Genomic DNA, 25,317 nt, shown 5'->3' with positions numbered 1-25,317 from the left:
ATTACTTTTTGAGGCATACAAAAAATCATATTATAATTATTTACCATATTATGAATATATCAATAGTGGGGGAAATAACGATAATTCAATTTTAATTGCAAAGTAAGAAATTATTTTGAAATTAAAAATACAAATAAATAAAAAATTATATGAAAAATTTACACCGAATGTTAGAATAATGGAATAGAGAAAAAACACACCCATATATGGATATGCTTGTGCATGTTCTAACATCAAGTTTTATCAATTAAAATTGACGAAGATACTAAAAAAGGAAAGAATATCCAAGGAATTATTCTTTTCATATTCTGAAATGGAATATTTTATCGAATTTTCTATTTCATCATACTCTTCCGAATCTATATCAGTTTTTTTTGTATTTGCAATACTTACGTTTATGCTATTATATGTGCATAAAATATCTCGTAATTTGAAATTATCATTATTTATTGAATTGAAAATAATATTTTCAAAATTTTTATTCCATTCAAAATCATGAATGTCATTTGAAAACTTTTCATTAAGATATCCCATTAACACTGATTTTTTAATTATTTCATCTAAAACACTATTATCTAAATCTGTAAACAACTCATGGTGTTTTAATATAGATATCAGTTTGTTTATTTCATATCTACCTTCTTCAATATCTTTAATAATATCTTTAAATTGAATATTATTATGAAGTAAAATGGTTATAACTTCTTTAATAATATCTTTATATTTCTTTCCAATTTTTTTAAAACTAATATAATTTCCTATTCTTAAATTATTATTCATATAAGCATCAAATAATTCTTCGTCACGTTTTTCTTCATTTTTTGCTCTTTTTTCAATTTGTTCAACTGTTAAATTTTCACTAATTAATTTGGTAACATTTTTTTCGTTTTTTCTTATCATGCTTAAAATTTCATCTTCATTCAAATTTAATTCTTTCATCATATTTTTAAAATAATTGCTATTTATAAGATCTTTGCTCTTTTCAGGGTCTACATTACTAATTAAAGAATTATCATTTTCTACATTAAAATGTTTTAGTATGTCAAAACCATCATCGTCCATATTTTTGTGGGCGATACTGTTTTCTTCTTCAGTGATTTTATTCATATTTATTTCGTCCAATAAATCGTCACTTAATTTGTTACTATTATTTTCTTCTCCATTTTTTATATCATAATCTCTTTCCTTTTCAATATTATATTCACATTCTCCAAGCATGTCGTTATTTTTTATCTGAGGTTGATTATTAATATTTATATTGTTTTCAGTATTGGACGATTCAATTTGTTCTTGGTTTAATATATTATCATCTGTGCACGCGATTTTTAAATTACGCACATGCGCTGTATTAATATTTTGGTCTTTTTTTTTTAATATTATTATATTTTTTTTATTTTCCTTTAATTTATGTCCTTTTTGCAATATAATTGTTTTAATAAAATATGAATTTCTATATCCACCTACTATTCCATTTGATGGATTATTGAAAAGGTGTTTATAATTTGTTCCTAATTTACATTTATTTCCATTTATATTTTCCTCTGTTATTCCTTTTAATATATTTATTTGGTAAGTAGGACATTTAATACCAATTGAGTGACAGTTGTAATGGCTAGCTAAATTCACCATAATATATATTATATAAAAAATATATGCTATAAAACTGTATGCAGTTAAATAACCTTTTTTCATTTTTATATTTTACTTGCATTTCTTAAATATTGTTTATAAACCGAAAAAAAAACACAGTTCTTTTTATTTCTTTGTTTATTTTAATAGATGTGCTCATATATTTGCTTTTCCCATAGCTAAATATGAATTATATTTATGCTTTAAAAAATTGGATGACAAAAATTTACATATTATGAAATAGAACAAAAATGATAAAATATGTGTGTTAGGGTTTTAATTTTTCTATTATTTATTTCCATTTGCTATTATAAGTTTAAATTATTATTTTATTATTACATATTTCGTATTTGTGTAGATATGCTGCTTTCATTTATGGATTCTTTGATATGACAAATGATTATATTCATATTTTATATATTTAAATTATAGTTGTTTATATTTAATTGGTATTTGAGAGTAAATTAATTAACCATATATTCCATTTGTTCAATTCTCGAATATATATACACATTTTTTTATTATGCATAGAATATTTGGCATTGGAAAATAATTCATTGTGAACCCTGCCTTTATAATTATAGTAGTATTATTTTTCAACCGCTTTTTTATACTTATGTTTATATATATACAACTAACTTTGATGCTTTAGTTTTAAGTAAATAACTGTTCACAGTTCTGTATTAGTACCTTATACAAACACATATCACTATTTTACATTATGCAAATTTTTATTTTCATTTTTTTCATTCTTAATTTCTTGTATAGTTTATTTTATATAATTTTACAATATATTGAAAAAATCTTTGAAATGACCTTTAATCATATACTATACCAAGATTTATTTTTTACCCTATAAAGGAAATCCGAGAAAATTAATTAAATTTTTTTTTTTTTTATTTCGACTAGCTATACTTTTTAACACTATACCCCATATTTTATAACATTTTTAGTTTAGAATATTTTATTATTAAAATTTTGACATTAAAAATAATCAAATAATTATGTTAATATTTAATTAATATTAAATAATTTATAATTATATTTTCTAAGTTTTTTACAATTAATATACTAATTATATATTTTTTTTAAATTATTCTAATTATATTTTTCTAAAATATAATTAAAATAATTTAATTTTATACTTTAATTTTTATCATTCAACTAATATAATTTCTCATTATCTGAATAAACCATCTTTTTTTTTTGAAAAAAAAAAATGGGATTTATTAAATACCTAATTTCCTGTGGATTGTTTTCCTTGTTGCTTTTGAAAGAAGCAACCTGCTGGTCAGATGAAGGGCACATGTTAATAAGTGCCATAGCATATGAAGGACTTGATGATAATGAAAAGAAACTTTTAACAAAAATATTCCAAAATTACAAAGAAGATAACGATTTCAATAATCATGTATATGCAGCTGTATGGCCAGATCATATTAAATACTATGAACATCCTGTAGATACTACTAAAAGAATGGATGGTATCGATTTAATGGACAGATGGCATTATATTAATGTACCATATAATCCTACCAATATTGATTTAGATATGTATCATAAAGAATATTATAAAACCACAGATAACTCATTAACTATTACAAAAAGAATATTTCATAACTTAAAATCATTCGAAAAAAAAAAAAAATATGGCAGTTATTTTTCTTATAATTTCCAATTAAGATATTTTATTCATGTTTTTGGTGACATGCACCAACCTTTACATACTACCACATTCTTTAATAAAAATTTCATACAAGGAGATTACGGAGGAACAGCTATTAATGTCAGTTATAATCACCGTACTGAAAAATTACATCACTTATGTGATTGCGTTTTTCATGCCCGAGATAAAAAATGGCCACATGCTACTGTCGAAGAAGTAACAAAAGATGCCCGTGACTTAATGAAAACATACCCTCCTGAATATTTTGGAGAAAGAATAGACAACGGAATGGACGAGAATGAATTTTTGGGATATATAGTTGAGGATAGTTATGAGCAAGCTGTTAAACATGTCTATTCAGCTTTCCCATTTGATACTTTAAATAGACATACCTCATATGATTTATCAAATGCATATGTTATTAATTTAAAAAAAGTTTTAAATGAACAAATTGCTTTAGGAGGTTACAGATTAATTCGATATCTAAAAATTATGCTTGCAAATGTCCCTGATGATCTTTAACAATCTGATATTGCATAGAGTCTATTTTCAATAAATATCACATTTTTAAATTTCATTGTTTTTTTAAGATTATTATTGCCGCTTTAATATTTTTTTTGAATCATTCATTGGTATTCATATTCACCTCATTGTAATAGTATTGTATTTTATTTTTATAATATTTTTTATTCCTCCTATCTATTTATCATTTATGTTTATTCATGATTAGAAATTACTCAATTTACTAATATTTTAAAATGCATGAATGTATAAATGAATGTATGATGTACCATTTAAGTTAGTGTTTTCATGTAATATGTATTTATTTATTCATCTGTTTATATAATATCTCTATTTGATAGGAAGGTATGTAATTGGAACTTAGAAAACAACAAGTTTAGACTTTATACATTATTATGAAGCACATGTTTTAAAATGTACATTGTTTCCATATAATAACTTGAAACTATATATAATAGTGTATGTAGAATTAAAATAAATAGGCAAAATTTCAAAAATTCTTTTATTATTATTGTTAAAATTATATCTTAATTTAAAATCAAATTGCAAATAAATGCATATTTTGTTAAAATGTTAAAAAGCATTTTTAACAAGTTATAGATAAACTAAGATACTTAAGACGGTGTTGCAATGATTTTCATTCGTTTGCAAAGAAGTAAATTTTGTTCATAATTTTGCATATAAACAATAAGTAAATGAATGGGTATATATGCTTCCGTGAGTACTCATCTGTTTTAGGGTTTCATATATTTGTATGATGATTCAGTTTAAACTACGTATATATAATTTGGAGTGCATGCATACACACTTGGTTTAAACCTCTTTTAATTTAAAACTATTATTTTTCAAATATATACAAATATATAAAACTTTTTAGTAGCACATTATCAATCATCCTTAATGTGATTAAAGTGACATAATTCCGACACATGTATCTTATAATTATTTATTTTATATACTTTGCATTTTTTGTACGTGAATATCTAGAGAGTAAAAAGTAAAAGAACGATTTTACATCGACGATTAAAAATATCCGCTTTATAGATGTTAGAAAAGAAAAGGAGAAAAAATGTGATTAAGGATTCTAAAAAAATTATTAAATTGTGTGGTTATTTGGCCTAGTGTATTAATGAAATATAAATTTATATTATATATGTTAAGAAAAAAATAGCCATTTAAGAAAAACTCATAAACGGAGACTAAGAAACGGACTTATAATTTTTTTTAAGTATATATGTGCACATATGTATAAACCCATCGGTATATATTTATACAAAAATTTGGCGGAAAATATATCACTTAAGAAATAAAAAAAAATATATAAGTGGAAAAAACATACCATCATAATACCATGGAATTAATTAGCTGTTCATCAACGGAAAATAATTAAAGATATAAAAAAACACACTTATAGAGATACATTCATACATTTAGTATATATAAGGTGGTCAAGTGTAAAAATAAACGAGAGCACTTAAGAAAAAAAGAGAAACATCTTAAACATTTGTATGAGAAAAATACAAATTAAAACTTTTCATAAAAAAAAATAATTATAAAAATTGTATTGGTTAAGTTGTTTATAAATTCTGTAAAAGGATGTATTAAAGGAAAGAAAAAAAAAGTGATAAAATAAATAACGAAAATTACGAATGGATAACTAAATACGATTTTAGTGAGTGCGACCTACATATATTGACAAATTAAAAAATACATATATTCAATAGCAACACACCTTTGGCTTGTATATGCATATACTTCATTGAAAGGCGTACGATTCTTTGCTCATAATAATTGAGCTCAAAATAAATACACATCCATAAGTTTTTCCACACACTTACATATAGATAAAAGACAAACTCTTCAATATGAACGTATTAAATCAAATAGATACATTATTTTTAGATTATACAAAAACTAAGGGAGTCAAAAAAATAGATGCAGATTGGGATGAAGGTATAATAGTTAATAGATATATAGAACTAGGAAATGGAATATCAAAAAATCTGAATGATGACAACAAAAAAACTGAACAATCTGAAGAGAAGAAAGAAAAGAAAATCTGTAATCTAACAAATGAAACACCTTTAGATGGAAACAAAAAAATTGACTCAAGAAATGATATTTCTGAAGCAATTATAAAAGAAAAAGGAAGCAATATTATTCCTAATAATAATACTGTAGATAATTGTGTATGTATAAATTCATTTCCCGATTTAAACGAATTAAAAGATGCAACGTTAGTTAGATGGACTTGTATGGTTCAGCAAATAATTTCTCCTGAATGCTACCTTGGGATTTATAAATTAAGAAACAAAAAAACTGGAGAAATCATTTTAAAAAGCTCAAAATATAGAGACTATATTGACATGGACGATGATTGGGAAGTAATTGAAGACAGTGAAAAAAAATATGGGATTGGTGAATACTATGAATCAAACTATGAGAAAAATAATGACAACACTGAGCAAGGAAATAAGGATAATGCAAAGGAAAATGATGAAGGCTGCACACAAAAAGATAAGAAAGATATTATGCTTTATGATAATTATAGTAATTTCAACAAATATTGGAATAGATATTTATTTTTATGTACAAATGTACCAGGGAATAAAGGCTCATGGTGTAAAAATTTGTATGAGTATACTTCATATCTTAGTAATTCTGAATTTTTTTTAAAAAACCCAAATAATTATGAACAAAGTGTTAATAAAAATTCAGATTCAATTGGGCATTCATGCAAATTAGTTCGTACTAGTGAATCTAAATTGGCTGAAAGCTCAGATAATGTAAAAAATAAAAAAACGAGCATATGCCCTAATCCTTCGGAAAATAATTTAGACAACAATATAAATAATGATATATCAAATTCTTTATTAAAGACTGAACTGTCTCAAAATGGAACTGTAAAAGAAGAAAAAGATAAAGAATTTATTACTTCCCAAAAAATGAGATGTATAGTAAAAATTTACGATGCGAATAGTCAATATAACGGGAAAAATTCAGACGATTTTTTAAAGTTAAATGATATAATTGAAATAATAGGTATATTTCGTAAACATCAAATCAAAGATTATGAAGACTATCAAAAAAATTTGAATTATTATTTTTCCCATGATCAGAATTTTTTAAAATATCCATGTATTCATGTCTTCCGTTATACTAAAATAAATATTTTTAATCCTATAAGCAATTGTATATTATTTAAAAATGACCTTACAAATATTTTAGAAAGTGGTCCATTCAATAATGTAAATGATTTGAGAAAGCATCTAATCATTTATATTTCTACACATTTTTCTAATGATTTATTAGTTGCTAATTATATATTTTTTTACTTATGTGCAAGTTATATTAATGAAAGCAAATTAAAATTGGGTAAATTTAGTCTAGGTATTTTTAACTTGTTAACAAAAAATACTTCGAACGACAAACCATATCGACAAAATACCGATGCATTAAACAATGATCAAAAGGATTTAAATTATGTAAAAAGAGATATAACAAAATTAGAAGAACCCGTGGGAAATACTGTTAGCCAAATCTCCGGCACAAAAAATATTAATAATTTCAATAATGATGAAAAAACAGTTGCTAACAATATTTTAAATATAAATAATATGTTCATAAACTTGATTCCTTTATATAGATACATTCCTCTTTCTTTAAGTAAATTAAACAGTAACCATTTAGTATCTGTTATGAATAATGATAGTGGAGAATTAAAAAAAGGAAAACTTCAGCTAGCTAATAATACTTATATTGCTTTTGATGAATGTTTATTAGATGTAGGTAATCTTAATAGCATTGGCATAAAAAATTTTCATTGCATAGAAAGATTAATAACATCACAAGAACTACCATATATTTTTAATACTGATATTACTTTTGAAACACAAAATAATATATTAATGTTATCCAAAAAAAAATCAATGTTTTACAATTATATCGACATATCTGTTCCTATACTTCAAAAAGATATAAAACCTCTAAATAAAAGTAATGCTAAGAAGGAATCATCTTTAAATGGAGTAGACAACTTAAAAACAGATCAAAAAAATGACATTGGAATTGATCAAAATAAATCTAATGATGATGAAAATATTTCAAAGTCTATTTCATTTTCAAAAGAATTTAAAAATATCTATGAAAATTATAAGCCAAATGAAAAAGAACTTATGCAATTTAGAAGATATATCAATTATATATTATCAAAAAACCATTCTGCAAAAATTACTACAGATATACAAAATTATATTACCGATTATTTTGTTACGTTGAGACAAACAAATAAATCCATAAATCAATTTATTTTAAATACATGGATATGCATGTCAAGAATATTTGCATTTTCAGATGGATCTGATGAAATAACTAAAGACCACTGGAGCTATATCATGGAGCTCGAGGAGGAAAGACGAGTCCGAATGGATAATTTAGATCGAATTTATGTTTAACTATACATTTTTCTCTTTTTTTTTAATTGTTCTATGCATAAATGAATGTAAATATTTTCTAATACAAATTGTTTTTAAATTTAATATCCCACTTTTCTTGTTCAAAGCATTTAAGAAAAAAACACATACATATAATCTGATTATCACTCAATTATGATAAAAAATAAATTGTTTACATATAAATAGTCTTTAAATTTATCTATAAGTAATGATTTTAAATAATTTATATCGTTTGTCTCATCTACTAATAAGTCTGTAACCATAAAAAAATTCAGATTAAAAGGTGTTTCTCCACAGTCGTTCTCTAAATTTGTCTTATCATTTTTATTAATTTGAGAAAAATTAAAAATGTTTTTGTTTTCATTATTGAAATCAAAATACAAAGGCGTGAAAATGTCTTTAGGAATTTTATCCACAGAATCTCCAAAATAGTTACTTAAGTTCCTATTAAAAAAAAATGAAACCAAAAACATACTAAATGTAAAACCAATGTTTTATTTACATATTTATGAATGTTAATATCCTTAATATATATTTCAATTTTGTAAAAAACATTAATATAGTTATCGTTACTATTATTATGTTTTTTTTTCTCTTACCAAAACTTGGGTATGGTAACATTTTTTATAAAAAGGTGATCTAATGTTATTTCATTTTTATTTTTCCCATAATTTAGATTAAAAATAAATGGATAATTCAAAATCAATGAGTTTTTAATTTTTTTATTAATATTATAAGTACAAGACAAATTACATTTTCTTAATTTTTTTAAAAACTTAATACTTATATATATTTTTAAAATATCATTTTTAACGATTTTATTCATATTATCATAATTATTTCCTTTATTATTTATATTGATTATTTCATTCGGAGTTTCTTCCTTGTCTTTTTCATTTTTATTTTCGTTTTCTTCACTTTTTATTTGTTCAGTTGTATTCTCATTATTAGTATCGTTTTTGCAACTTTTGGTTGTTTCTTTTCCACTGGATAATATGCTATACTCACTTGAATCACTTTCACAATTATTATAAATATTGACATATTTGCTGATTAATTTATTTATTTCATTTTTTCTTTTTTCTTCAATGTTAACATAAGTGGTATCATTGTTCATTTTAAGATCGTAGGATTCTCTATTTTTAGAGTCATAATTTGATTCATTTAAATTATTATCATTTTCATTATTGTTTATGTTACTTTCTCTTATACTACCACTTTTTGAGAATGTATCTTTTGCTTTTTTGTCCATCTCTATCTTCGATAAATTTCGATTTTTTATATATTCTTTCAATTCACTACCATCACTTTCTATACTTCCAGTTTTGTTTTCAATCAAGTTATTTAATGTGCATTCATTTGGATTGCTTATATTTTCATTATCATCCTTTATTGAATTTAAACTATTTTCTTTGCTATATATTTCGGGAATGTTGGAAAATATAGACATTCTAGATCCATAAGAAGCTGTAGAATCATCACTATTAGAGAAAGTGATGGAATCTTCTAATTCGCTACTTCTATCGTTAGAACTATTTTTTCCAGTGCTATTAGAATCATTTGATTCACTACATTGGTCAGATGTATGAGAACAAGAAATCTCACTTTTGATAATCGATTCAGATTCCGTTTCATCAAAATTCGATACATTATAATTATTATGATCTTGGTCGAAATTTATATTTTGATCTTTTAAAATACCCTTTCCTAAACTGTCAAAGGTTAATTGGGCATCGTTCAAATAGTTTTCTACTTCTAATGTATTTAAGTAATAACTTAAAAAAATAAGTTTAGACAAATCAATATTTTGCTTATGTTTGTCCACAAAATTTTTAGAACGTATAATAAAAGGTATTTTATTATATTTATACTTAATTGTAGTAGCAATTTTTTTGAGATTAACTTTTAAAAAATCAAAAGACAATATAATCAAATCGATATTATTATTTAAAATTATTTCTTTATTAACTCTATTGTTTTTAGAATAATTTTTTTCAATTTCAATTATATCTATCCATTCCCCATTAAAATTAACAAACTTATTCATATGAAAATTTCCGTCAAATATATAATTTTTATTTTTATATTTTCCATTACCCTGCATATAATTATTAGTCCAATTCCCCTCATAAGTTGATTTACTATCATTCCAAATAAAATTCCCATAACCATTTTTCATATCATTTATATAATATCCATAATATATATTTTTATTTAAATATATATTTAATCCTAACCCACTTTTTTTATCATTTTTCCAGTTTCCAATAAACTTGTTTACTATTATTTCTTCACCGAAAGAATTTTTTTTTAAACTTAATAGCATACCATAGCCTTCTTTTATAATATTTTCCACTTTTTTTTTTTTCACATTTTTTTTAGTCTTTTCTATTTTTTCTTTATTTCCTAACTCTTCCTTTGCTTTTTTCTTATTGCCACTTGTCTCATTTTTTTTATCTTCTGTTCCTTCTGTTTCATTTGATTCTAAAAAAAATCATAAAATACACATAAAAATTGTATCATTATAAAAACTCAAAAAGCTAGCTACACATACACAAAGAAGACATTTTTGCCTTCCCTTCTATTTATATAAATGCAAGTTCATCAATTTTAACAGATATAAATGCCGATGCACCATACTATAAATTGAATTTGTCTACCTTTAATTTGGCCAATATAGATGTAGTTAGGGAATTTAAAACATTTTACATTCTTATAATTAAATATATTTGAAAACTCATCCTCTTCATTAATTATAAAGCCTGCGCAATCTTTTTTAATACTGTCTCCCATCATTTGTTTTGCAAAAAAAAATCAATTATATTTTTATATTAATTGTGAATATTATACAATAGGAGAAAATGCTCTACATATATGCATGTTGTGGGTTTTTAGCATAAATATGGATAATCATATAAATATAAATTATAATGAAATATCTTAGCTTTATTTTTGTTATATTATTTTTTAACGGAAAATGCTCATATCTTGAATAAAATGATTAAATTATTAATATTATTTTTTTTTATTTCAGCATATCTATATTAGTACATTCGACATAATAATAAATTTTACTTATGTCTAAGAAACTAAAATAAATATTTACACATATATATGTACATTTTTTAAATTATTTCTACAAATAATTCCAATTTTTTTCTAAATTATTAAAAAAAATATATTATTTTTTTTTATTTACATTTTTCTCCACTATATATTTTTTTTGTAGATGTAAATGGATCTATGATAAATTTTTTGATAGACATATCTTTATAATACATAATACGCATTAAAATACTAAGTAAATAAATTTGAAATCAGAAAATAAAAACTAATATATACCAAATTATAATTTTTTAATCTGAACTAAAATATCCTTTAATAATGGCTATTATTACAATAATTTGTAAGTATTTGCCATACAGAAAAATCAAAGATGCATATAAGCGAGTGTATATATATTATAGATGAGGGTATTTTTTTTCGAAATATTCAAAGATGGTATCACCAATAGAAACAATATTGAGATTAATGCAAAAGGTATATATACAATCCCTCAAAATTATATTTATTTTTACGTTCTTTATCCTTAGCTAAATAATTTCGTAAGTAAAAAAATAGAAGCAGATGCAGAAAAGAATACGCACATATAAGATTTTTTCCATTCGAAAAATATAAGTTATATTTTTTATCGTTTTCTATCTATATATACTCATAATAATATTTATTCGTTCCCTATAGGATTGTTTTAGTTTTATTATAAAAGTGAGCATTGCAGTGAAATAAATAATAACATTATTTTAAATACATGAGTAGATGTCAGCATAAATGGCATATATATAATTCTAAAATGAATGAATTTACTTATTCAAAAATAAAATAGATATAATAAATAAGTTAAGGTTAAGTGCAACTTAATAATTTCTTCGCTGCTCTATGCATCACATTTTTTATAGTGGCTGCTTAACTAATACAAAATCTGAATAAATCGTTGAAAACTGAAAAAAGATAAAAAAAAGAAAGAAGAGAAAATGTTTACCCAAATGAATATGCTACGAAAATTCATACACATATTCTCATGTATATGTATAATATGTAATAATTTTGTATTACTGAAATATCCGCCACTAGGTAAGGGGAATAAGTGAAAGGTTCTAACAAATTTTAAGGGCTTATTTTCTTCAATAATGATATCACCACAAACTAATATTAAAATGCCATTATTGGGGGTGGGTTGAATGTCCAAGCTTAAGCATTTATGTACTACTGTTGGTGGCAATTTATTTAATCGTTCGATTATTTGGTTAGTTCCTCTACATTGGTCATTTTCGAAACTCATCATACTTATGTCTTTATAAAGGCTAGCCAATTCATTTCTATATAGAGAGATAAAAGAAAAAAACACATATAGCCATAAATAATAATATAATGAAAAGCTTAAATAAACAAATTACATTAATGCATTTCATAAATTTTATTAAATATAGTGATTTATTGCATTATTATGGAGCAATTAGATGCATGATGTACGATCGCATTATATAGCAGAACCCCATACATACATTATATACATTGCATTATTTTTTTGTTTATTTTTTTCATTCTTTGTTCTTTTTCATTTTTTTTTTTACCTTCCAGTATTAAATAATTGGAAATAGTGGTTTACAAATTCCTTTCCAATGGCTTCGAATTGAGGGTTTAGCATATCCATTTTTGATAAAAAATATAAGAATATATAACTTTACAGTTAAAAGTAGAAAGTATGGAAATATAAATAAATATATTTATTTATTGTTATAATATATTTAGCAAGGTACAAAATAAATTTTTGAAACAATATTTCTAATTACAATTAAAGTTCTGCAGTTTTTGAAGTTTTTTTTAATTTCGAATTTTTGAATGATATATAAAAATAATAGAGGTTTTCCTTATATATATTATATATTATTTTTGAAATATAGATATAATTATTATAGATGGGAGAAAATTAAAAAATAATAATAATGCTGCTATAGATATTTATATTATGCATATATTGCTGATACATATTATCATGTACATATAGTATCGCATATTAAATTATTTTTATTGTGCCCTTTTCATTTAAGCATTAAAAAATAATTCAGTTATGCAGTTTAATTGGAAACAAAAAAATATATAGAGATTAATAATAGCTTTCCACGTATTTTTTTAAATTAATTTTTACTACTGGAACATAGTACAAGTTGGTAAATTTAAAAAAACGGAAAAAAAGAAATAAATTAATTTTTTTCATTTTATCATTAATAATATTGATATAATAATATATATTTTATAGATATTTGCGCTTTCATATACACTTTTGTGCGTTTATATAAAATATTTATTTGCTTATGTCGTATAGCATTTTGTATATTATTTAATAGGCTGTATCCTTTATATATCATTTTTATTATTACAATGATAAAAAAAGTAAAGCCCTAAAATAGTTAGCACTTGTTCGAAAAACTAATAAAATATTAGAAAGTGAACATATTTATACAAGCATATACTTTTATTCTTTTGTAGAAAATGCATACGAATTTGTATAGCACATTGGTCGTTTTGTTTATTTGGTGTTATTATATAACCAGGTTGCAATATACATATTATGTATCCACAACAATTCTTTAATAATAAAAATATAATTTTAGTTGTAAAAAATACCTTCAAGGCAAAATAATGAGCAAGCACTATAAAATTCGTCTGTGCTTTTTTCATTTACTTCTTATATTTTTATGTGATTCAATTTAAAAAAAAAACACTCTATATTTTGTCTACATAGCATTCTAACTATATTATTATACATAATACTTGTTAATAAAAATGGTACACACATTTGTAAAAACACATTTTTATAATTAGCGGTTTGGAATTCTTGTTAAGCTTACGTTTGTAAGGTTAAAAATCATAGAAAATTTAAAAATTAATTATAATGCACAAGCATATATATATGTGGGGTGAAAAAACATTTGCGAAATTTGCTTACATAACAACTATAAAGGTAAATAAAAATAAACACTCAAATATTATTAAAAATTATTTAAACAAAAAAATTATTTTAATCAATATAAATAAATGTCCATGCATATCAAAAATAGGAATGTGTGGAGAGACAAAAATTAATTCTTAGAATTAAAAAACTAGTACAAAAACAAAATGCCAATATTAAAAAAATACAGGGAATAGGTGATATACATTTGCATATATATATTTAGTTATGCGTGTATGCCCTTTAATAAGCAATTTGGATATTGTTTATTTTCTTCTTTATAATTTTATATTTTAAAAAGTTATATCTATTTATTTGTTTTATTATATGTTTTGTGGTGAAGAACAAGAATGTTGTTTCACTGTCCTATGGTTAATTATTTCTTCTCAAGTGCAAATAAAAAATAAGACGGAATGTACAAAAGAACGTTGTCTTTTCTTTTTTTATTCCCTTTTCTACGGCTTTTTCTCTTGTATTTCGTATTAAAATTTTTTTCACAAATATTAAAAATGTTATAGACATCCAAATAATTTATATTATTGTGATGAAGATTAACATCATTCATTTCAATATATAAATTATTTTGAACATAATTTGAAATACTTTCTATGTTAAAATTATGTTTTTGTAATTTTCTTAAAATCGTAATTTGAAATTCCGAAATTCGGTTATAAAATAAATTTTGTAGCATTTTATATTTATTTATATCAAAAGAATTATTTGTTGAATTAAAAAAGGAATTTGGTTGAATTTTTGAAAAATGGATCAAGTCATTTTTCTTATCATTTATATTAAGAATATTTGGAAAATATAAAGTATTTTTATAAATTTGTGAAAATATATCATCATAGATATTATTATTTCTAACATCTATATAATCATAATTTAAGAAATTATATTGTTCTACTGTATAATATGGAAAAATAGGATTTCTTAAATATTCAATAACCTCGGTCATTTTATCATAATCATTGTTATTTGTATTATTTATAAAATTTTTATTCAATAAGTTTATATTTATCATATTTGGAGATGGTACTTCGCTATTTATTCCATCTCTATGTAGAGTTAATTTGTTACTATTATCATTTTGATCTTCGTTTTGGATGTGCCTAAAACCATCATTGCCTACATTATTGAAGCACATAAAAAATGGATCTCTATTTTGCATATATAACGTTAGCTGTTCTGTGGTGTTACTACAGTTGTTATAGTTTTTTTTTTGTTCTTTGTTTTCTTCCTCTTTTTCTGTAATCATTTTTATATACATTTCTTTTGCATAATAACTTAAAAAAATAAATAAATTTTTTTTCGAATAAATATTTGTTCCAAATGAATGCATATGTAAATTATTTTGATTCGTCATAAAATATTTCATATATATGTGAAAATTTCCATAATATCGTATAATTATATTAAATAAATTATAAAAAAAATATTTTCTATAAGGATTATTTTTGTTCAATGTAATAATAGAGAAACTTTTTTCATTTGTGGCTGCTTTTTCAATTTCATTAGATTCTTCATATTCGTTTATTTTCGATTTAGGTGTTATCTTAAAAACACTATCCTTATTAAGAGCATGTATAGGAATATAAAATGAAACATATTTCTTTATGTTACTTATAAATCTTTTTTTATAATATTCAGACTGTATAATAGTTGGCCTATAACCTTTTGTCAAATAAAGAACACTTTTGCTAAAGTTTTCCACAGATTTATCCCAAGTATATGGTCTTAAATAATCAATTATTTTAAAAATGATAACATGATTTGATATGTCTATATGTATAAGTAAGGAATAATCCATAATATCTTGTGAGCATAAAAAATCACTGTCTTCTTTTAATGAGTCCATCAAATATTTATAATCTTTATATTCTAAATTTATTACTTTTGATTTAATATAATCTCGAAAATTGTCATCAAACAGTACAGTATAACCCTTATAGCTGTTATAATTATCCACTACAAAATGATTATATTTTTCTATCGAATTTAATGCTTCTAAATTTTTATTATATAAATTATCTTTATCAATAAAATCATATTTTTCTTCGCTTATACTGTTATGTCTTACTATATGTCTATTTAAATTATATTTATTTAATATATAATTATTTTTTTTTCTTAAAAAATATAATGTTCTTTTTAAATAATATAAATGATTTTTACTTTGAATTGCTTTTTTTCTTCTTTTTTTTCGGTCAATTTTTTTTATTTTGTTCTTTTTTAAATTTAAAACTTGTCTATTTATCGCTAAATACATTTTTGTGTTAGCAATGATTTCTTTCATGAAAATGTTTTCACTATTGATTTCTGTTCTTTTTGTATCATTTTCATCTTTACCTTGGGTTATTTCATTATCTAATTTACATTCATTTGGATTATCCATTTCTACAGCTTTACCCATTTTAATCACTATATATCTGTTCCTGAATTTCATCACATTCTGTGAAATTTCAAATAATTTAATCTTATAATGATAGTTCAAACCACGCATCATTTTCTTTCTAATATTTATGTATGCCCAATGCATTATCTGTTCATTGCTTTGACCGCTACTACTACTGTTATTACTTAGACTTATATTGTGTGTTTGCATTTTTTTTTGTGGAGACTCATTTTGAATACCATTAGATATGCCTGAAAAAACCATCTCTGAATTTAATAGGTCTTCCCCTTTTTCTTCTATAGGATAAATCTGTCTATTTTTCTCCCTTTTATTTTTATAAGATCTGCATATTAACTTAATTTTTTTTTCATTTTTAAGGTATTTGTTAAAATAATTCAAATTCATTGAAATTCCCGAACCACAATTATCTGATTCATCTTTTTCGCCATCTTGCGTTATTTTGCATGTATTTAAAGACAGATTATAATTCTTGTCAAAAATCGAGATAGTTTTTCTACTTTGTTTAATTAATTTTTGTATGTTTTTTTTTTTTCTAGCACCTTTAATATCAAAAATTAATACTTTTGAATTATGATTTGCAATTTTTATATTTTCTAAAATAATATAGCTTTTTAATGTTTTCCGGTTTGGTTTTTTTATTGAAATTTGATATAAGCCAAATAAAAAGCACATTGCTGATTTTTGAGATTTGAAAAAGACATTTGAAAAATATTGAAAAAATTCTTTATATCTAGTTAAAAAAGATTTAAATTCATGTGCATTTATTTCTTTTATAATATATTTATCATCATATGTTTTAATAAAATGCTTTTTTTTATGATCAAAATTTATATAATTACTTTTTATAAGTGAAATTAAAAATGATTCTTCTTTTTTACATAGATGTTTTCTTAAATAATAAAATTGAAGAGGGAAATATATAGAAACCGTAATACTATCATTTAGCATTATATTTATACAATCATCATTTTTACTATTTATAAATTCATTTATCATATTATTTTTAAGAGACACATTTAGTAGCTTGTTTAGTTTACTTTTTATAAATTGGTCGATACCATTATCATATTTTTGGTTAACTTCCTTATTTTGTTTTATTATTCTTTTTGAAGTGTTATGTTTTCTCCTTTTTAAAATTCTACTATCAGTTTGAAATCGCTTGCGTTTTTTCTCATAAGTAATTTCTTGAATATTTTCATTTCCTAAACCAGTGTTTCCGTTCTCTTCTTCCTCGAATCCCTTGTTTCCATATATACTAAAGGACGAAATATTCTTTTCTTCTTTACTATTATATATTTTTGAATTTTTTTCATCCATTATGTTTTCTTCTTCAGCTTCATATATTTTTTTTAACTTTATATTATATTCATTTGATATCAACGAATGAAATATTAAATTAGCTATATCATTTTGATTAAATAGAAAAACAAAATTCTCTTTTGTTATGTCTTGCTCATTTGTTATGTTATTTATTTTATCCTTTTCTTCGCTTTTTGGGTTTTTCTCACTTCTTACTAAATCCACTATTTTCGATATGTGTGCATAAAATTGTTTTTTGTTTGAATTTTCATTCTCTTCTTTGTTAATATCGTCTATATATTTTTTTTTTCTATAATTTTCAATGTTATAAATATAATAAGCCTCTTTCATGTATAATTTATATACATCATAATTTTGAACAAATGTAAAACCCATGTTTGGATCATCTTCAGTTTCAATAACGTTGTTATTATACATGCCTATTGTGTAATAATGTCTTGTTGTCCAAATTTTATTTTTAACTTTGTTTTTTTTACACTTTCTTCTTCTACATTTGTATTTCTGTAATTTATTGATTTCCTCTCTCCATTTCTTAATTTCATTATTTGCTTTTTTATCCACATTTATGTGAACTTTTGCGTGTGTCTTATTAGTTTGATTAGTACACTTGTTCGGTTTTAAATTTCGAATGTTTTCAAAAAAAAACGAGACGCCACTTTTTCTCTCCCTTTTAGAAATATTTTTACTAATGTGGAAATGTTGCAATTTAGGTTTATTTATAAACTTTGTCATTTTTTCAATATTTTTTTGAATTTTAAAATTAATCCTTTCTAAAAGCATAATATATAATGAGAAGAATATGTCCATATCTAAAGTAAAATTGTTTTTCTTTAAACTTGTAATTGCATAAAAATATATTTTTTTAAAAATATAAATTAACTTTTTTTTATAATATTCCATTTTTTTTTTATATTTTTTAAATACTATAAATTTTTTAAATAAAATATCTTTTATTTTACAAATGTCATTTAAAATGTATGAAATATTATCATTAGTTGCGTTTAATCCATATATTACAGTCTCTTTATTTGTTTGGTTGCCTAAATTTCCATTTAAATCCCCAATATTCGAATAACTCAGTGTAAACGTTTTCACGTATTTAGTAAAATTGTATTCTTCTCTGTTCTGTGTAATAAACTTATTATAGCTTGCGTTGCGAATAGTATTATTAGATAGCTTACTAAAAAACTCTTCGCTGTGTGATTTGTTTATACCTACTTGGATGCTTGAAGTGTTTGAAGTTCCTCTGCTTTTGTTATACTCCTTATTTGATTGCTCATTAAAAGACACAATATTTTCTCGAATCATAATCTCATTTAAATTATAGTTAATTAAAGATTCTTGTAAGTCTGGTTTTATTTGTGAAATGTGTTCCCATTCTTTTTCAATTTCTTTAAAATTCTCATCTGCTTGATTTTTATTGTTCTGAATAATAGTGGATATACAATTAAGACAGTACAAAATATCATTCGATTTTATAAATATATTTTTATTTAACAAATTTATAACAAAATTAATTGAAATATAAAAATTACAAAATATCCTTTTTATAATAAATAACATATTAAAAAATACTAGTATTGAAAAATTTGAAATTTTTAAATATTTACATTTTTTACATTGATTTCTAAAATATATAGGTGAATAAGAATTATTAAAATTTTCTTTCTTATTTTTTTCTCTGTTCTGTTCATATAAATGCTTATTTTTTGATCTATAATAATTAATCGCACAATTATATATCAAATATTTTAATGAGCAATACATTGGTAACATTGAGATTGTAAAAAGTGGAAAAGTCTCTATAATATTGTATATATTAAAATGATTATACATATCGTTTAGCCATTTAGACCGATCTATATCTCGTCTTCTACCTATTTTCCTAGAACTACAAAACTTATTATGATCTTTCTCTTTTGTTATACAAACACATGGATAGTAATAAAACACATTGTTGTGAATAATATTTTTTATATTCTTTTCAATATATTTTAAAACAATTTTCTTTATATTATTTTTTTTTATATTTAATTTATGTTGTTTTCTTTGTCTCTGTATAATATTCGAATCATTATCCTCCATTACATTTATTTCATTTTGAATTGAAGCAATTTTACATATATAATTTTGTTGTGCGTGAAAAGATATTTTGATATTTTTAAAACAAATTTCATAGCTATTATATTTCCCATTGTGATTGCATTGAACATTTTTATAATTTTCTCCATGTATAATAGTTAGCATAAATTCACTAAAAGTAAAATTTATATTAATGATTTTTTTTTTTGTGACATGACATTTGGTACATATTATTGTCATAATTTTTTCGTCTTCTATATTTTCATTTTGAACTTTTTTCATAGTTATCAATATTCCTTTTAAAAGTATTTGAATGCATATTTGATGGTATATCAAATAGTTCGAGCAGCATCCCAACGGGCATATCCTACAAAAATGTGAAGAAGTAAAAACATGAGGAATCGTTTTATTTAAAAGGCATGCATGTATCTACATATGCATTTGCTTAAAAATTCAATACTTACATCGTAAAACTAAGAGAGTGCATCATTTCCACAAACTGCTGTATGGATATATCGCATATATATTTATAGTTAAAGAAAAAATTGTAAAAAACATTTTCAATTGTAAGATACTTGCTCCCAAAAGAGTACATATTAATATTGTTGTATGTATTATTTATATGCATATAATTAGGACATATAAAATAAGTTATCATTTCTATATTTTTTGATATTTCTAAATTATAACAATAAAAAAGTATATTTTTTGCGATAATTTTTTCCACTTTTTCATTAACTTTGTTTTCTATCTGTATATTAGTATCATCGTGTAATGAATTATTCAATATATATTGATTGTTTAAAAGATCATCATCATTTATTATTATATCTTTATATGTATATTGCAGATATGTTGTATTTATAATATTTAAATAATAATATATATAATCATAATTTGATTCATAATTTTTCATAAAACTGTTAAAAATAAAATAATTTACAATGTCTATTATTTTATTTTTTTCAGCATTATCAAAAAAACAATGTTCATAATTATTATATATTTGCTCTTTTATTATATCATTAGGTTTTATAAGTGTGTACAATATTTTCATTCTTTCTCTCATTACAGGGCTTTGAATATTTATTAAATGAAATAAATTATACATCAAATTTATTGGAGTGATCTTAATTTTTTGAACATTATAAAAAAGGAATAAACTTGACAGTGATGATATAATAGAGTTATTTAATTTTTCATAAAAATCTATGCAATCTTTATCAGATATTCTGTTTATGCTTATATTATTTAAATATGGGCGTACTAGTATTCTACCCATGTAATGGTTTAAATACATTTGCTTATAAATATGGAATGTTAAAAATATACAATATTTTATTATCTTTTTTACTTTTTTAATAATTATTACATTTTTTAAATGATTTATTAATAATTTTTTTTTATTCTCATTTTTCTCCTTTCCTGAAAATGAAATTTTTTTTGCCTTGTGTAAAAACTTGTAATCCATAATATAATCATCATTTTTCTTTTTGTAATAAATAGAAATTAAATTTTCTAAAATATTTTCTCTTTTTATTTCATTTTTTAAATAATATTCCAAAGAATTTTTCTCACTATTACTATTGTTTATATTTTCAATATGGGGGTCTTTCGTTTTATTTTTTTCCTCGTCTTGGCTAGATCCTAATCTACTAGCTATTTCAGTCTTGTTATTGTCTGTAAAATGTTTATCATGTGTATCATTTTGAGTTGAAGAATCCCTAATATTTTGTTTCCCAAATATGCATAAAGTTATAAAATTATTATTACAACATACATATATATTTTTTATATTTTTTTTATATTTTTGAATTTTAAAATAATTTGCTTTAGCTATATAACTATTATTAAAGTTGTTGAAATTATCATAATATAAAACCTTTGTACGTAACATCTTTGATAATCTAAATATGTTTTTCTTTTTTATACTAGTAAAGAAATATATCTTTTTACTCATTAATAATTTTTTAATATAAAAGTGTAATTCTTCATGCACTAATATTATATTTACATTTTTATTTGAGAGTTTTTTAAAAAAAGAATTTACATAACTATAATTATTATGATATGAACTTCCTAATGCTTCATATTGGCTTGGTTTTTCTGCATTCATTAATAATATCTTAGGGTTTTTTATTTCTAAATTGTCAAAGTAAACGGAACAATTACTGAAAACTAGCCCTTGTAGATAAAAGCTATTTTTTATATTTTTATAGGGAAAATATTTAACCTACAATCAAGGAAAAATGAAAAAGTAAAAAAAATATATACTTCAAATATTTAAATATAGAAAATATAATTACACCGCAATATTATGACACAAAATTAAAACATTTTATTTTTCAAGTAGACAGTTTTTTCAGCATGTGCAGTGGTAGCTTACCTTTATATTGTTTAATATGTCATAGTCATAATTATAGTAATGTTTTGAAATTTCATTTATAATATTTAAAACTATAACATATATATTTTTTTTAATCCCATGATACATAAGTAGATTAGTTATTACTTTATGAAAGTAGCGATTAAATTGCATGTTAATTTTTAAAGGAAAATTTAAATTGTTATGATATATATTTTTATAAGGATCTTGTTCAAAAAAATAAAAAAATGGATTAAATTCTTCTAATATTATGCTATTTTTTTTTTTTTTAATAGAATCTAAATTTATTGAAGAATAAAAACTATATGTACTATTGTCCTGTTTTTTTAATAACTTTTCTTTAGCCTTTTCAAATGCTTTTTTTTTTCTCTCTTCTTCCTTTAAATTGTCACTGTAAACTTTATACATTCTTTCACTCTTTTTAATTATATTCACATAAAACTTACTATTATGTATCACGCTATAATCTGATTGAAACATAAAAAATAAACAAAATAAAATGAAAATTTTTATACTAAAAAATGCATTCATTAGTCAATTGTAGAAATATTTAAAAATCGTGTAAATCCAGACACACACATTTTTCGATTATTATTATTAGCTTTTTTATTATTACTATTTTTATTTAACTCCTTTTTAATCATGGTTGTTGTTAATTCTTTGTTCTCTCTTTTCAAATAAATTTCTGTATTATTAACAATATATTCATTTTTTAACTCGGCCTGTTCATTTTCATTGTCGATGGAATTTTCGTGATTTAAATTGTCATTGTTAACCCCTTGTTGTAAATTAGTACTTCGATTTTCTTTAAAAAGATAAAAAAATGATTGATCAAAATAATATAATGAAAATTAGAAAATTATCTATTATAGATTATTTTTTATAATTTCTTATCATGTATATATTTTGTCTTACCATTAAAAAAGGGATAATTAAGAATCCAATCAAAAAGTTTATGCGATGATTTATCCTCAATCAGATCATTTTGAAAGCTAACATATTTTTCGGATGCAGTTTCCCCCATTTTTATTTTATTATTCTTTCAAAAATAGAATAACACAAAAATTATAAAAACTTTCTGTTCTTATTATATTATATTTTCCATTTCCTTAATTATTATAAGTCGTATTCTCAAGTTTGACTTGTTACTACACTGTTGCTATTATTATTTAATTTTCAAGACGCGAGCATTTACACGCTTTTTTTTTATCTCCCACAAAATAACTGTACCTTCAGTCTATATACAATTTTAATTATAAAAAATATGACCAATCAAAATGGATACTTATATATAAAAGAAAACAGAAAAAAAGGCATTTATCTCTTATTATTTTTATTAGTGTTGTAACAAAATTCGAATCTCTATACTGTTTATTAGTTCTATTTGAATTTCTAATAATCAGTAAACCATAGCATAATATTCATGCATTCTCAAATATGCACAAAGTTTCATAAGTACTAAAAAAATGTATTAAAATAAAAAAAAACAATTTTTATGACAATTTGATAAGGTTGATTAAGTTAGCTAAATTATATACATATAATCTAAATAAAAATCGTAGAGGAAAAATGTTAAAAAACGGCAGGTGAAGAAACAATTGAATTATTTCGACATTAATAATGTAGTTGTAAATATTATTGAATTTCAAACATTTTAAAAATTAATTATCAACATACTTAAATATTAATATATTTTTTTCATAAAATATTAATTTAAAATGTAAAAAATTATATATTCACCAAAAAGTGTATATATATATGCATATGGTTTATTTATTATTTTTTTTAAACCCATTTTCCAAATTACAATCGACATTTGCAACTTTAAAATTAAAAATATTTTCTCAAATACCACCAATTACATATGCTTGTTACCACATTATTTATAATTATATTATAATGAAATAAAATATTTTATATCTTAAAAAACAACACATAAAAAGTGCTATATATTTTTTTTATTGAATAATAATTCAAAAATTCCCCACGGAGAAATCAAGAAAAATACACTCTCTTTATAAAGCGGAAAATAATATATTTCTTTTTTCATATTGTAAAAAAAACATAAAAAATGATATTTTTGAACCTTAATCCTTGAAAATTAAATAATATTTTTATAAATAAAAAATAATAATAAATACAATGTTATATAGTGTAGCTAAAATGGTAATACAGAGAAAAATGTGACAATCCCTAATTATAAATATAATGATTAAAGAATTGCTGTCTATTGGGAACATGCATGTATTCTTTATATATATATTAAAAATTTATGAAAAAAAATTAAAGTAATAATAATAATAGTTAATTTTAAATAATATAAGCATATGCTTGCATGTACAAGATGCCCCTTTTCCCATCTTTAGTGCGTGAAATTTATACAAAAAGAATTATAATTTTTGCTATGGTGTATCATTATTTCCTTAAATATGATGAAAATATAAACAAAAATAAAATACTATATATAGTTTAGATGCTTCTACTTTCTCCATTATAGTGATAAAAAAATTACTTTGGAAAATAATAACATTAGTGTGTTTCGAATTTGTCTTAATTTATTTTCTACATCTTTCAACATTTTAAATAATATATATCAAATTCTTATAATACTAAAGTTTATTTTTTTTTCATACACGCACTAACATAAAGTCTCTATTTCACATTATGTAAAAATTTCATTCGCTTCGTCATTAGTTTATTTATTATTGTTATCTTTTTAATTAGTTTACTATTTCTATGCATTTATAGATATATTAAATTTTTTATAATGCTATATTTCCTTTTCTACAATTAACACCATGTATTTTTTTTCGAATGTGCATATGCACATAA

At 22.3% G+C, this 25,317-nt stretch overlaps 6 protein-coding genes across 6 annotated transcripts; 2 read left to right on the top strand and 4 right to left on the bottom strand.

Moving 5' to 3' along the window:
• Positions 1 to 243: 243 nt before the first annotated feature.
• PVVCY_1003610 (conserved Plasmodium protein, unknown function) lies at positions 244 to 1,629 on the bottom strand (the record flags this gene model as incomplete). The annotated part of the gene is made up of 1 exon (XM_008625806.2): positions 244 to 1,629. One exon carries the CDS (start codon positions 1,627 to 1,629, stop codon positions 244 to 246), a length of 1,386 nt encoding a protein of 461 aa, XP_008624028.2.
• Positions 1,630 to 2,848: 1,219 nt separating this feature from the next.
• PVVCY_1003600 (p1/s1 nuclease, putative) lies at positions 2,849 to 3,817 on the top strand (the record flags this gene model as incomplete). The annotated part of the gene is made up of 1 exon (XM_008625805.1): positions 2,849 to 3,817. The coding sequence occupies one exon, from the start codon at positions 2,849 to 2,851 to the stop codon at positions 3,815 to 3,817; it is 969 nt and encodes a 322-aa protein (XP_008624027.1).
• Positions 3,818 to 5,682: 1,865 nt separating this feature from the next.
• Positions 5,683 to 8,271, top strand: PVVCY_1003590 (conserved Plasmodium protein, unknown function; the record flags this gene model as incomplete). The annotated part of the gene is made up of 1 exon (XM_008625804.1): positions 5,683 to 8,271. One exon carries the CDS (start codon positions 5,683 to 5,685, stop codon positions 8,269 to 8,271), a length of 2,589 nt encoding a protein of 862 aa, XP_008624026.1.
• Positions 8,272 to 8,414: 143 nt separating this feature from the next.
• On the bottom strand, positions 8,415 to 11,067 carry PVVCY_1003580 (conserved Plasmodium protein, unknown function; the record flags this gene model as incomplete). The annotated part of the gene is made up of 3 exons (XM_008625803.1): positions 8,415 to 8,715; positions 8,871 to 10,755; positions 10,932 to 11,067. 3 exons carry the CDS (start codon positions 11,065 to 11,067, stop codon positions 8,415 to 8,417), a joined length of 2,322 nt encoding a protein of 773 aa, XP_008624025.1.
• Positions 11,068 to 12,234: 1,167 nt separating this feature from the next.
• PVVCY_1003570 (nuclear transport factor 2, putative) lies at positions 12,235 to 12,982 on the bottom strand (the record flags this gene model as incomplete). Its single annotated transcript, XM_008625802.1, has 3 exons — positions 12,235 to 12,269; positions 12,385 to 12,647; positions 12,903 to 12,982. The coding sequence occupies 3 exons, from the start codon at positions 12,980 to 12,982 to the stop codon at positions 12,235 to 12,237; spliced, it is 378 nt and encodes a 125-aa protein (XP_008624024.1).
• A 1,675-nt stretch (positions 12,983 to 14,657) lies between these two features.
• Positions 14,658 to 23,509, bottom strand: PVVCY_1003560 (conserved Plasmodium protein, unknown function; the record flags this gene model as incomplete). The annotated part of the gene is made up of 5 exons (XM_008625801.1): positions 14,658 to 20,466; positions 20,564 to 22,332; positions 22,486 to 22,952; positions 23,102 to 23,290; positions 23,401 to 23,509. 5 exons carry the CDS (start codon positions 23,507 to 23,509, stop codon positions 14,658 to 14,660), a joined length of 8,343 nt encoding a protein of 2,780 aa, XP_008624023.1.
• Positions 23,510 to 25,317: the final 1,808 nt, after the last annotated feature.

Source organism: Plasmodium vinckei (genome assembly GCF_900681995.1).
Source record: "Plasmodium vinckei vinckei genome assembly, chromosome: PVVCY_10".
Lineage (NCBI taxonomy): Eukaryota > Apicomplexa > Aconoidasida > Haemosporida > Plasmodiidae > Plasmodium > Plasmodium vinckei.
This window is presented reverse-complemented; position numbering and strand designations above follow the sequence as displayed.